This window comes from Thalia democratica, chromosome 4, assembly GCF_965202585.1.
Source record: "Thalia democratica chromosome 4, ktThaDemo2.hap1.1, whole genome shotgun sequence".
Classification (NCBI taxonomy): domain Eukaryota; kingdom Metazoa; phylum Chordata; class Thaliacea; order Salpida; family Salpidae; genus Thalia; species Thalia democratica.
The window spans coordinates 44130005-44142688 of NC_139168.1; the positions used below are offsets into that span (position 1 = coordinate 44130005).

Consider the following 12684-nt stretch of genomic DNA (forward strand, 5'->3'; position numbering starts at 1 on the left):
TTTTATTTATTTTTTCAATTTAATAAAAGTTCAATTTTTGATTTAAAACATTGTAATAGCAATTTTATAAAGCGCAATAAATTATTTTTTTTTATTAACCTTATTGATGTTTAATAGCACCAAGTTTTAGGTTTTTTCTAAAAGTTGTTGTAATTATATCAGTTTTGATACTTCTACATTTAAATGTATTTTTTCAGAAAACTTAATAATTGTACAACCAACTGACAACGATACTTATTGAATTAATATTATTATATACTAATATCATATAAAAAATTATATAAAAAGTTTGTACTGAACCACACTTATTTTAAACTTATCATTGTTAAATAAAAACAAGATATGTTAAATAACATTAAGAAGTTGTTTTTAAAACTCTTTTAAATTAAACCAAAATTCTCCTTATTTTCTATAGAGAACTGTATGATAATCTAAAGAAACTATCAAGTGCTAAATAAAGGTTTGATTTAAATTAATTGAAAAAAATGTTTTTTACGGTAAAACTTGGAACAAAATGCATTTTGAAGCTATTAAAACTTGAAACCATAAAAAATCTAAAAATATAGAAAAATTGAATAAAAAATACATTTTGCCTGTTTTTAAACTTATTTTCAAGTTAAACAACTTATGATCAAAACCTTTTAGTAAATATAAATAGTTTAAAGATTTCAGGAAAATTGTTTTTTATTTAGTTGATCAAATGAGACTAATAAGTTACATTTTTAACAATAACGCTCTTACAGTTTTTCTAGACAATTCTGAGTATCCTTTAAAGTTGGAACATTTACACTTTCGTCTTCTTTCGATGGATCTTTTTGATTAAATCTACTGACGTGAGTTGATGGCACAAAACCAGTTTTCCCTTCATCATTTTCAACTTTCCACCAATTCTGTTTTTACAATTATACATTTACTAGCTGCTAGGCAAATACTTACACTTTGTTTTCTTGTTTAGCAATGATTTTTTTATATACAAAATAATCTTGTAACCTTGTTATAGGCAGATATCAATGACAACTTGTCGTTCTCGCGACAACTCAACTCCCGTGGATTTTTCGCTCTATAGTCATGAACAACTAAGATGACTTCATTGCTTGAACTCAACTTCATCGGTGATTGCAGCTAAAATTGTCAATAAACATTGTTTTTATTAGTACTAATAATTAAAAAAACACATCTTAGAAATATACCTTACAACTTTCAGCTTGACCTCTAAGAGTCTCCACAGCTTTTGAGTAATTAATTAAGTCATTTAGTAAGGTATCATGCTTTCTCTTTAGTGATTCAACTGAATCTTCATTTTTCTTAACAGCATCATAGGAGTTCATAACCCGACGTTTTTCCTTTTGGTAAAAAGGTAACTTCTTTTTATATCATGTATTTTATTAAATACATAATCTAATTTACTCAAAAAATTTCTGGTTTAAAGAAAAAAAAATAGTGTTACTTTAAAAAAAAGTATACAAGTTTCAAGTACATTTATACAATCTTTAGAGTCGTTGTTATTTTCTATATAATCAGCTGCGGAAGCTGCATCTTTAAGTAAAGTTTTCCGATTTTCAGCTGCTTCTAACAACTTTGCAAAATTTTCTTCTACTAGTAACTTTTGCTCAGACAGCTTGTCTTTGTCATTATTTTCTGTATTGATAGAATTTAAAGCGAAGATACTTTTTGTTTAAGTATCTGGAAAACAGGCTATAACATAAATAACAACAACTAAAGCGAACATTAACAAAATTAATCACTGATTTCTAAATGACACAGGTATTTTCCAGTACTTGCTACATAAATTTTTATATTGTAATTAAAACATTTGAAAACCTGCATATACATACAAAATAAGTTTTTATTAATTACACACTCTGACATTATAACAAGTCTTAAATAAAACTTTATACGGATTTCAACTTAAAAAATAATTTTTTCTTTAAGTGTGTACATAAAAATAGTGTGAAGTTTTACTTACTAAATTTTGTCTGAATATAAATACCCTATAAATTTAAGTTTACCAAAAAATAAAGAAATAACCAGCCTTCATCAATCAAATTCTGAGCACGATTTTTAATTTCTTCTACCTCGGTTTTATGCGACAGAATTTCAGAGCTTAACAGATCATGCTTTCGTGTGACAACACCAATCATCGATAGATCTTTTCCTGTTATTTAAAATGAATAGCTACATAGTACATACAAAAAGAAGCTAGACTTAAAACTTTTTTTAGGTCAACTTTGATTTAAAAAAAATTAAGCTATCAATAAAAAATTAAATCGATAAAAACACTTTATATTTCCCGTACCAATATAAGGTGAAGCGGCTAGAAAGTGTTTTTCTGATATCCATTCATTTTCATCAATAATGTCGCGTAACAAAAGTTTCGATTTCAATGAACTTGATAGATTTTTTTGTCTAACTTCTAAAGGATCCTATTGTTTTAAGCAGAGTTTACTTTCCATAAATTAAAAAAAAGTTATTTGATAAACAAAATATAAAACTTTATCATGATTTTTGCATCATTTAAAGTTACTCATAAAAATTAATATTATTATTAGATGTACTTATAAAGAATTACCTGTAGCTTTTGATATTTGCCAGTTAAGTCAGCTTCTTTTGCTTTTATAGCTTCGCATTTGAAATGATTTTGTTCCTCAAAAGTTTTAGCTTGAACTACTATTCCGTCAAGTTTGTCCTTGAAGTTTAAATCAATTATAATTTTATATCTTAATTTAAAATCCAAAAAATTACTTTATACAATTCATTCTAGGTTTTGGACAAGGCAAATATACTTGTTATTTATCCGTAGTCTCTTTATAAAATAACAATAAATTAGAAGAAAAAAAACTAAAAGTGGCACAAAATGTAGTTATGGTAGACTTTATCTGTAAAACTAAGACCAAGCTACAAAATAAAAAGTTTAATTTTACCTTATACATTTGCACCTCAACTTCAAGCAAGTGGTAGTTTTTGACAAGTTGAGTAACTGATGGAACGTCGTACCCTTCATCGGAAGATGCTAACTTTTTGTGCACTCCAATTATCCATTCCTCAATATCCTTCACTTGGTTGTTATAAATTTGTTCGGCACTGCATTCCTCTAATCTTCTACCTATTATATTTAGTGTTTTCTTAAAGTGTATAAAAATTTGCTTTACATTTTTAAGTTAAAAAACGTGCTACAGTTCGGTTATTTTTTTAATTTTATGTCTTATATTTATACGAGGTTCATTAAAATAAACTCTATGTCTGTCAAAAATAAAAGCTTTTAACTACAAACAACTTATAAAAACAATATTTCAAAGTTACTTCTCAAAGATAAGAGCCGAAAAATAAATAAAAATGCTTAACCTTTAATTTTTGATTGATTAATCAGTTCTGACCAAAGGTTTTCTATTTTTTCTTTTTTTATTAATATTTTCTGCTCATTCTCGTCTTGAACCTTTCTTTCAATTACTGATTCGACATTTGGCCACGAATTTTGAACTTCTAACTCAAACATTCGATGTCGCTGCAACTTTTCATTTATGTTCACTTCTCCCTATAAATTTGTTCTTGCAACTTACAAATATAAAATACAAAACAAAGAATAGGATTCAAAAAAACACTAATAGAAATTTTTGCTATTACCATTACTAAAAAATAGTTTTCCACTAAAAACTTCTTTTTTACGCTTTGTTATTATATAGTTGTTAGACTAGTGAAAAAATAATTTTTGCTTAATACAATTTCTTAATATCTTAAAAAATAATTATAATTTTTATATTTTTTAAAGTAACTAGTGTATATATATTTTTTTATATGACAATTTAAGACTTTGTGAGCTTAAGCACTATTATTAGGTTACAAACAGTGTAAGATATATCCTTGGCCACGATCATTTTGTCTTGTATCCAACCTACAATCTGCTCCACATCTCTATCATACAAACGCACTTCATACATCTGCTCTAGCAACTTATCTTTATTCGCAGTTCCATCTTTAAGCGTGGCGTGTCTTTCTAACAACTAGAAACCGTTACGTTTATTTTAAAACGGCAAGTAACGCTCGTGTAAGAGTTTAATGGATAAATATTATCTGATTGCTTATATTTCTATAAATAAAATTTTGTACTAAAAAATATAGTTGTATAAATTTTACTTGTAGCCTTTTTTCTTCTATTTCATCTTTAGCATAGTGATTTTTTTCGCAAAGTCGAATAGCTAGATCATTAACTATAGTAATTTTGTCTTCTTGTGCTTTAACCGACTTAATAAAGTCCTGGTGCTTTTTTAGTTGTTCTTCTGTCGAGTCAAGTGAGTAACCTAAGTTATCATCTGACAATATTCTTTCCTATTTAAAACAAAGTCCTTTTAGTAACAAACCTGAGATTAAAAAAAAAAAAAATATTACTCAACTGTACTTTTTGAAGCTTTTAAAACAATAGTACTTATTTATGGAAGTTTTACTACTACTAAAAGATCTATCTTATCTATGTGTTTTAAATTTTGATTAACATACTTGATTTGTAAGCCAAGATTGTGCCTGTTCAAGATCCCTTGTAAACAATGAAAAATGCAAGCATTGGTCATACAATTGGTTTCTTTCTTCCCATACCTGAATTACTTGTCCATGGAGACTTTGTATTGCCTCTAGCTCGTTATCAATCTGACTAGCTGAAATTATGTCTGGCTCCGTAGCGCTGTTTGATTTACATAATCATTTATTCTACTTTGCCAATTAAATGTAATTTATACTAATTTGCTTAGTAAATACAATGTATTATTTATAGACGAGTTTTAAAAAAACTAAGTGAGTAAAAGTTTTAAAAATTACAACTTTAATCGAGATAGTTACTTAAAGATTAACTTGGTCTTATAAAAATGAAAAGTTATTAAATTATGGTTGTAGGAACTGTTCGATAACTTTTTTCATGTGCTCCTATTTAAAATTTACAAAGAAATGAATACAAAAACTGATATCTCACAGTATTTGGCTGTCAGTATCAGACGAAGAAGTTGATAGCGATTCTAATGAGCTGGAATTGCTCTTTCCTTTTATTTCTGAAAGAATAAACTTACCACACTCTATTGTGTCATTGTAAGTTCCTTCTTGTGCGTTTATTTCATTCTGAAATAAAGCTTTCCTTAATTTATCAGGAACACTTTAATAGGGTTTTTATTTAAGAAGTGTCTGTTTTAAAGACTCATTAAAATTGCATGAGGGAATGTTGCGGTGAGCAAAATACAATGAAATTAAACTTGGCAATAAAGAAATGTAAGTTTTCAAAAACTTATAATCTAACAAAATTAAATTGATTAAGTATACTCTAGGTATTAAGTTAACTAAGCAGTTATCAAGTATTTTTTAAGTTATTAGCTATTTTAAGATACGTTTTAAAGCTATTCTACTTAGTATTAAAGAAATTAATACATCTGAACATATAATACTGGAGTTAAATGAAAATACTAAATTAAACTCAAGCGAAGATTTCCAAGTATTAAACAGCAACTAATTGAAAAAACGACTAATTATTTTCATAGTTTTAACATACATTTTGGATTAACAACAACAATAAAAACTATATCTGTGTAAGAAGTAATATATAAAAATATACAAAAAGTTTTCAAAAAAAAATTTTTAACTAACAAGATGTTCATTGTGTTTTTCCTTTAGTGCTTCAGCTTTTATGACATCACAATCAAGTGTATCAGCTGTCATCCGAGTTTTAATGTTTGTGCACCACAATTTCAACTCGTTACAATCAAACAAAAATTTCTGTTTTTATTTAAGCTTTAGAACTTATTCAAAAATGTGTAACCAATATATATCAGTATATGGTATAAAACAAGCTTACAAATACCAATAAAAAATTAGACTTTCTGTATGTATTTTTTTATTTAACTTGTTATTTTATTAGTTTGTCATTTCTATTTAAGTTTTAAACAAAGTTTCGTCAAAAATTATAATCAATTACAATTGCTTTTTTTTGGTAACAAAAACAGAAATAAATATGAAACCAGAAAAATCAAATACCTGCATACGGTGACACTTGTTAAGATTAATTTTTCTATTTGCTGCCATTTTGCTCACTTCTTTCCATTTGAGCGTCATAAAGTTCACTAGTTCTTTAACATCATTCATTTTTATTACATCACAACCGGATTTGCGAGATTCACTTAGATTTTCTAAACTGTCAGCTTCCTCGAATAGTGTCTTTATCTATAAAAATTAAGTTTCTTTTTAGAATAAAAACTAGATAACTTTTTTGTATTAAAAGTAAAATTCTAAAACTTATCGAATAATATTATCTAAGTAGACCAAATGTGTGTGTAATTATTTTTTAATATAAATGTTATCATATTTTCTAGTCGTCACTTCCTATCCAAAAATACTTGTTTTTTTAGATATCATAGTTTAAATTATTTCCTACTGAATTAAAAAAACGTAGACAACACAAACTGGTCTCTTAAGGTCAGTCAAACGTTTTAGGCAATAACTTTAAATTTTATTTAATCATGAAAACTATTGAATAAAAATAATTGCTCAGTAGTCTATAGTTATGAGACTTTTAAAAATGTGTGTATTTGATGGTTTTAAAACAGCATTTCAAGTATATGAGAAAAATAAACATAGCTTGTTTTAAAATATATACTTAATTTTTTTTTGAACTATTTTTTCTCAGAATTACCATAGTAATAGAACTAAGATTTTGATTAGTTGCTGAAGATAACTAAAGAGCGTTTTTTTTTCTTAATTCAATGTTAGTTAAGGCTTTTGATTATGAAAAATACATCAAAGTTTTATAAACTGGATCGATAATTCTAAAACAAAATGTTTTTGTTAGCTGCAACTATTTTTTTTTACGACTCCCATGTTATTAAAGTAAATATTATAAAAAAAATTTTAAGAACAAGCTAAAATTTGTATAATAAAACTAAAACTTTAGTTAATAATAAATTTTTGATTACTTTTCTTAGACTTTCGGTTTTCAAGATCTCAGTTTTAGTATCTATTTAAACTCAATAACACTTTTAGACTTTTATTATCAATTTAAATAAATTAAAGAAACTTTTAGTGGTCTATTTGTTATCCAAAAACGGTTAAAATAAACGTTAAGTAGACATTTTTTGATTTTATAATCATACCCGCAAATGGTAGACACACTGTAAAGTAAAAGATAAATTATATTTTTCGGTTAAATATTATAACCTTCAACGGTTATAATAAGCTGTCGAGTTTGAACAAACAAATTTTTGCCTTAGTTTACTTAGAGCTTGTATTTCGATTATCTATTTGATGTGATCAATTTTTTTATTACTAATTTAGTTTTGTTTTTATAAAGTAAGTAGTGACTATTATTACACTAACATTGATTAAAAAGATAACCTAACTTGCTATAAATTTTATATATATATTAATTTTCGACAATGACTTCTCGTGCATTTGTTTATCTAACATTTATAAAATTAACGTTAAACTTAGATTTCGAATCACAGACAACATTTATAGTTAAATGTTATAATAAAATATATCTTAAGTAATTGAAGCAAACTTTGTTATGTAAAGCATTTAAATCTCTCTCAATAGCTTCATGACGACGCTGCAGTCTCTCAACAATCGTTACATCGTCACCATAAAAGTTACTACTGTTACGTAACAAGTCTTCTTTTTCACCCATCCAAGAAATTGCCTCTTCTACATCTCTGTAAAGTTTTGATTTTTTGTTAGCAAGTACAAAAATGTTTCAGTGAAAGTTTTTCAAAGCTCTTATAAAGCTTTTGAAAATAATTAAAAAAAAAATTAACTTGCAGTTCAAGTCCTACAGTCTCAAACAAATATTTAAAAATAACTGAACTAATAAGTATCTTTTTATAATGATGCAATTTATATAAAAACAAATAAAGTAGCAAACTTTTTAAATGATTGAACTTGAATGATATTTTTTAGTTCTAGTTTACGAGATTCGGCAGCTTCTTTCAAGCTGTTCCATTTTTGTATTATTTCCTGCTCCTTTTCAATAATTTGCTTGTTTTCTGGGTGCTTGTCGTCTTCAACCTATTTTTGTTACATTTCATTATTAAAGTAAGTAAATAGCTTTAGATATTACAATTTAAGTTAATTTTTACTACTATCTAAACATTAAGTATTACAGTCGAAAGTTAGTTTAAATTTTTATTACCAGTTTTTTAACTTCCACTCTTATGTCGTCAATAACTTCTTGATAGGTGTTTATTTCAGAAAAAATTTTCTCAAATTTTCCGTTTAGTAGCATGACGTCATCAATATGTAGATTTTTACCTTCTTCTTGATTTGCTTTTATCAAAGTTTCCTATTTTTTTTATATAATTGATGAAACTTAAAATAACAGGATATTAAATATTATTTTTTTTATCGTAGCTTTCAATTGAGTATATAACGTTTCGAAAACATTTACAGTAATAGTTGTTTACTTCATATAGTACTTTTAAATATATAAAACAGCGTATAAAATTTGCAGATACAAATAGAATATCTGTAAAGTTATACTTTAACTGGAAGTATTAGAATGTTTTAATTTGAAAAAAAAAAGATTTATTAATTAATACTTACAAACTTAATCACAAGTTTACAGATAAAGTTTTTTTTAATTAAAATGTTTGATAGGTTTTTTGAGTTTAACAGTATTAAGAAAAAATAAGTTTTCAAGACATAGTTTTGTTGAGGTAGTTTAAATACTAAATTTAATGGACAAAAGAGTGAATAACACCAAACCTTGGATATAACAGTTTCAAGTTAAACATACATACATGTCGTAAAATTTATTTTAATTGCTGTATAGCGTCACAAAGTGTCTAAAACTTTTATTTGCTTTATACTAGCATACTTTTTGTGTTTGCTATATTTCTGATCAACAATTATTAAAAGCTAAAACTCTACTATTTAAAAACTTTAAAAGTCCGACTAGAACACTTTTAAACACAAGAAATCAAGTCAGCTATAAACTTAAAAACAAGAAAATAAAAAAATTACATGTAATAAAAAACGCTTTTATACAAAGTTTAGGACGGTTAAGTACTAACTTAAAAACATACCTTATCTGAAAAAAGTAGTGTAACCTTATAGAATACTATATTTATTAAATAAAAACCATTGTTGTTTTACAAACTGTTGTTTTGACTTACGGCGTTTCGATAATCAAAAATTATAAACAGCCTTACAAAGTTTGTAAAGTATTAACGTACATTTAAAAAATAATGCAAAATTAATTATTTATGTAGAAAATATATTAACTATAAAGACATATTCGGAAGTAAAATACGAGCTGAAAAATTGTATCTAACTTTCAAACTAGGTTTAAAAATTCAAATTTATTCATCAACAAGACATTGTAAAAGTAGAGCTGTCATAACTAATGAGCAGCGAAACTCCTGTAAGTTGTTAATGTATTTGCATACAGAAATACTTTGATTTTCTAATGAGGTCTGATTGTTAAATGAGGTTAATTCTTTAGAATCTAACGCTTTACGTTATATCTTAAAATTAAAATAGAGTAAAAAAGAATAGTTTATGTTATATCTTAAAAAGGTAATGTTTGTTTAAATACTTTTTAAGTATATTTACGTAAAACTAACTGATATGTTCCGCTGCCTATTGATATTTCTAAAAGTTAAAAAAAATCAAGACTTAGCAAAATTTTTGGTCAGATTAAAGTTTAACTTTCGTTATTTGTCTTTAGTTTTCTGAAACTATCATCCTATACTATAACTGTCATACAAGCTCTTAAAGCGTTTGCCTATAAACTAGCCTTGTCTTCGATCCAGTAAAGAATTTCTTTTGACTTTCGAAGATAGTTTGTGAGGTTGATAGCTTGTGACAGCTTTTTAGCTCTTAACTTCAACGCATCTAAGAGTTCTTGCCATTGCTGTTCAATGTCCATAAGGCGTGTCTACAAAAAAGCTAACATTAATATGTTTTTGTCACAAATATGTTTAATACACTTTTATACACTATCATTATATAACGTGCTAATTTATACTTTTGGTTGTTTAAGTTTTATACTTTTTAGTAAACTAATACAACGTTTATTATTGTTCACAAGATAATACTAGTTTTTTTCAGTTTTCACGAAATAAATACAAAACAAAACTACAAGTTTTTTTTAGTTAATTAAAAAAAAAGACAAACTAACAAAATTTTTAACTTAGTTCAAAAGCTTATTTAATTTAAAGAATAGTTGTAGAGATTCACTTATAAAAAGCTGAATAATATATTAAACAGAAAAAAAGTATCTTCAAAGTTTTAAAGTGAAAAAATATTTTGTTTGTAGAGTCTTTTACTTATTTAAAAAAAAAAAAAAATTAAAACATTATTAAAAAAGATAATAATTCAAATTCGACGATATTTTGTGTTAGTTTTCTAAAAATTTGTTACTTTTAATTGTTTTCAATAAAGTGAAGCTAAAACTATACTTGATTAAAAACAATTTAAGCTATAATGTTTTTGAAAAAATTATATACCATTTGTAACTAATAGTAAATGAATTTAAGTTTATTTTTATTTTTGTAAATAAAAAAGTAAATTAAGTAACTTAAATGCATATGTTCCTAGTTACAAATGGTATATAAATACCTACAAAAGCCTCAAAAAAAGAAAAAAAATATAAAATTATTCAATTAGCCTTTATTTGCCTGAGAAAATACTGTAAAAACGGGAATGTATCTTTTATCATAGTTATTTTCTATCATTTTTAAAAATATTTTTTTAGAAAAATATCAAGTTAGTTTACATCTTGCGGTTTTTATAGTTTTAACTAGAGATTATAAAAATTAAACAAAATATTTTCTAAAATAGAGTTGGTTTAAAAAGTTTTTGTTAATTAAATTCGAAGAAAAAACCTCAACTTTTTTTGATCAAATTTAGAACTTTTGGATTGCTCTTTAACTTATTAAAAACTGTGCAACCTATATAAAAATAAAACGATAAAAACCTGCACGTCTGCTTTTTGTGGCAAATTGTTGTCAATAATATTAGCTCCATCAGTTTTTAATTTTTGTAAACTAGCTTCATTCGCATTAACTTCAGCTTCCAAAGCAGAATGCTTTTGTACATAAACCTAAATAATAGTACATTTTAACATATAGAGACATTTTTTACACAAATGAAATTAGGTTATAAAACCACGACTAAGTTTTATTAATTAAAAACTTAGACATAATTAAGTTTTTTTTAAGAATAAGAAAAATAAGAAAATTATAAAAATTTAAGTAATCTATCAAACTTTACAACTTAGTAAAAGCTAGTATCTACGCCTTAAGAATTATAAGTAAGAGAAATTTTAAAAAGCAAAGTAGAAATAACAAACTGAAGTTTTTATGATTTTATAACTAGTTTTGTCCTTGTTTTTTTAAGGTATACGTGATTAAGTAAAGTTTTAATTTAACAAAAATCTTGTCTAGTTTTACAACTAAAAGAAGTAAAGTTGTTTTAAAAAATTGTAAAACGCTTTTTTTTTCAAAGTAAAAATCTTATAACTTATTCAAAAGTGGCTTTGCAAAAGTTGAGGTAAAACTCTTTAAATATTAAAGTTTACATTAGCATTCGGTATTGTACATTTTTTGCGATATAAGTTCTAACAAGTAAGTAAAGAAAAACTTACTTGCAAATTTGATTTATCAATCCAGCTTATGTCTCGAGCTTGAGTCATTCTTTCACTGATCCAACCTTCTAACTCATTAAAGCTAACACAAAACTTTTGAAACAAGAGCAAGTTTTGCAGTTTAATTTCACATTCTTCTAACCCATCTTGAAAAACCTATTAAACGTTCAAGTTCAGGAAATATATTTTTATCAAAAATTTATAACTTTTGAAAATTTTAGAACTGGGTATTATTCAAGCAACAGATTCAGTAACTATTTTAATGTTTTAGTAAATCAATGAATATAATAGAAAAATATATATATTGTGAAATTTAGAACAGGAAGTAAAATGTTTAAATATTTTTATATCAAAAAAATTATAGCTTTTTTTGCTGGTTTTGCAATTTAACAAAAGTACTACCATTTTAAAAAGTTTTAATGGCAGAAATCAATATTTTCATAATTAATTAAAATAAAAAGTTTGTTGAAAGAGACATTTATTGATTTAAACTACCTTGTACTTTCCAAGGACATCTTGTCGTTTAAACGAAATTTCTTTAGAAAATTCAGCTTCTTCTTCATTTTGATTCGACTGGGAATTCATTATTACAAATTAATTTCAATCCGTATCAAGTATCTTAATTTTAACTTTTTAAATTGATTATTGTGTGTTGTTTATTGAGCGAGAAAAAAAGTGCTTAAAAGTTTGGTCTAAGGACGTGATGTAGGAAAACACTTTTGGTTTTCGAGGCATACTCAGTGAATACAATTTAATGTCTTGTACAAGACTTATTATGTTTAAATAAATACTTTGTTAAAATTAAGTTAAAAATAAATATATTAATAAATCTAAGAATAATGTTAAAAGTTTTCAATTTCAAAAGTAAGAAAAAATTAATAGTAACATATTCTTTAACTTAAAGTACCGTGCTTTATTGTTAATTTAAAATTACTTATTTTGTTTAATTGTATTTGAAATTAAGATTTACTGCATTTACTACTTAAGATTTTTTATTGAAGAACAAGTTTTTGCTATTTTTAACTTTTGTTATATTTTACATGTAATTTTTGAAATCAAAAGTATGTTAAATAAGA

At 25.2% G+C, this 12684-nt stretch overlaps 1 protein-coding gene across 2 annotated transcripts in view; it reads right to left on the reverse strand.

The window, feature by feature from the left end:
- Positions 1 to 12237, reverse strand: part of LOC145834648 (spectrin alpha chain, non-erythrocytic 1-like) — a 29684-nt gene extending 17447 nt beyond the window's left edge. For both annotated transcript variants that reach the window (XM_082942132.1, XM_082942131.1), the window contains exons 1-22: positions 12104 to 12237; positions 11609 to 11764; positions 10940 to 11065; positions 9758 to 9898; positions 8153 to 8302; positions 7886 to 8028; positions 7526 to 7676; positions 6007 to 6192; positions 5620 to 5748; positions 4958 to 5100; positions 4492 to 4672; positions 4132 to 4323; positions 3843 to 3998; positions 3343 to 3532; positions 2922 to 3103; positions 2570 to 2686; positions 2297 to 2423; positions 2033 to 2155; positions 1478 to 1638; positions 1191 to 1343; positions 991 to 1122; positions 742 to 890 (exon numbers count right to left, since the gene is read on the reverse strand). In XM_082942132.1, the coding sequence (XP_082798258.1) occupies positions 742 to 890; positions 991 to 1122; positions 1191 to 1343; positions 1478 to 1638; positions 2033 to 2155; positions 2297 to 2423; positions 2570 to 2686; positions 2922 to 3103; positions 3343 to 3532; positions 3843 to 3998; positions 4132 to 4323; positions 4492 to 4672; positions 4958 to 5100; positions 5620 to 5748; positions 6007 to 6192; positions 7526 to 7676; positions 7886 to 8028; positions 8153 to 8302; positions 9758 to 9898; positions 10940 to 11065; positions 11609 to 11764; positions 12104 to 12193 (3278 nt within the window). In that variant the 5' untranslated portion in view covers positions 12194 to 12237. The remainder of the gene's footprint in view (positions 1 to 741; positions 891 to 990; positions 1123 to 1190; positions 1344 to 1477; positions 1639 to 2032; positions 2156 to 2296; positions 2424 to 2569; positions 2687 to 2921; positions 3104 to 3342; positions 3533 to 3842; positions 3999 to 4131; positions 4324 to 4491; positions 4673 to 4957; positions 5101 to 5619; positions 5749 to 6006; positions 6193 to 7525; positions 7677 to 7885; positions 8029 to 8152; positions 8303 to 9757; positions 9899 to 10939; positions 11066 to 11608; positions 11765 to 12103) is intronic.
- Positions 12238 to 12684: the final 447 nt, after the last annotated feature.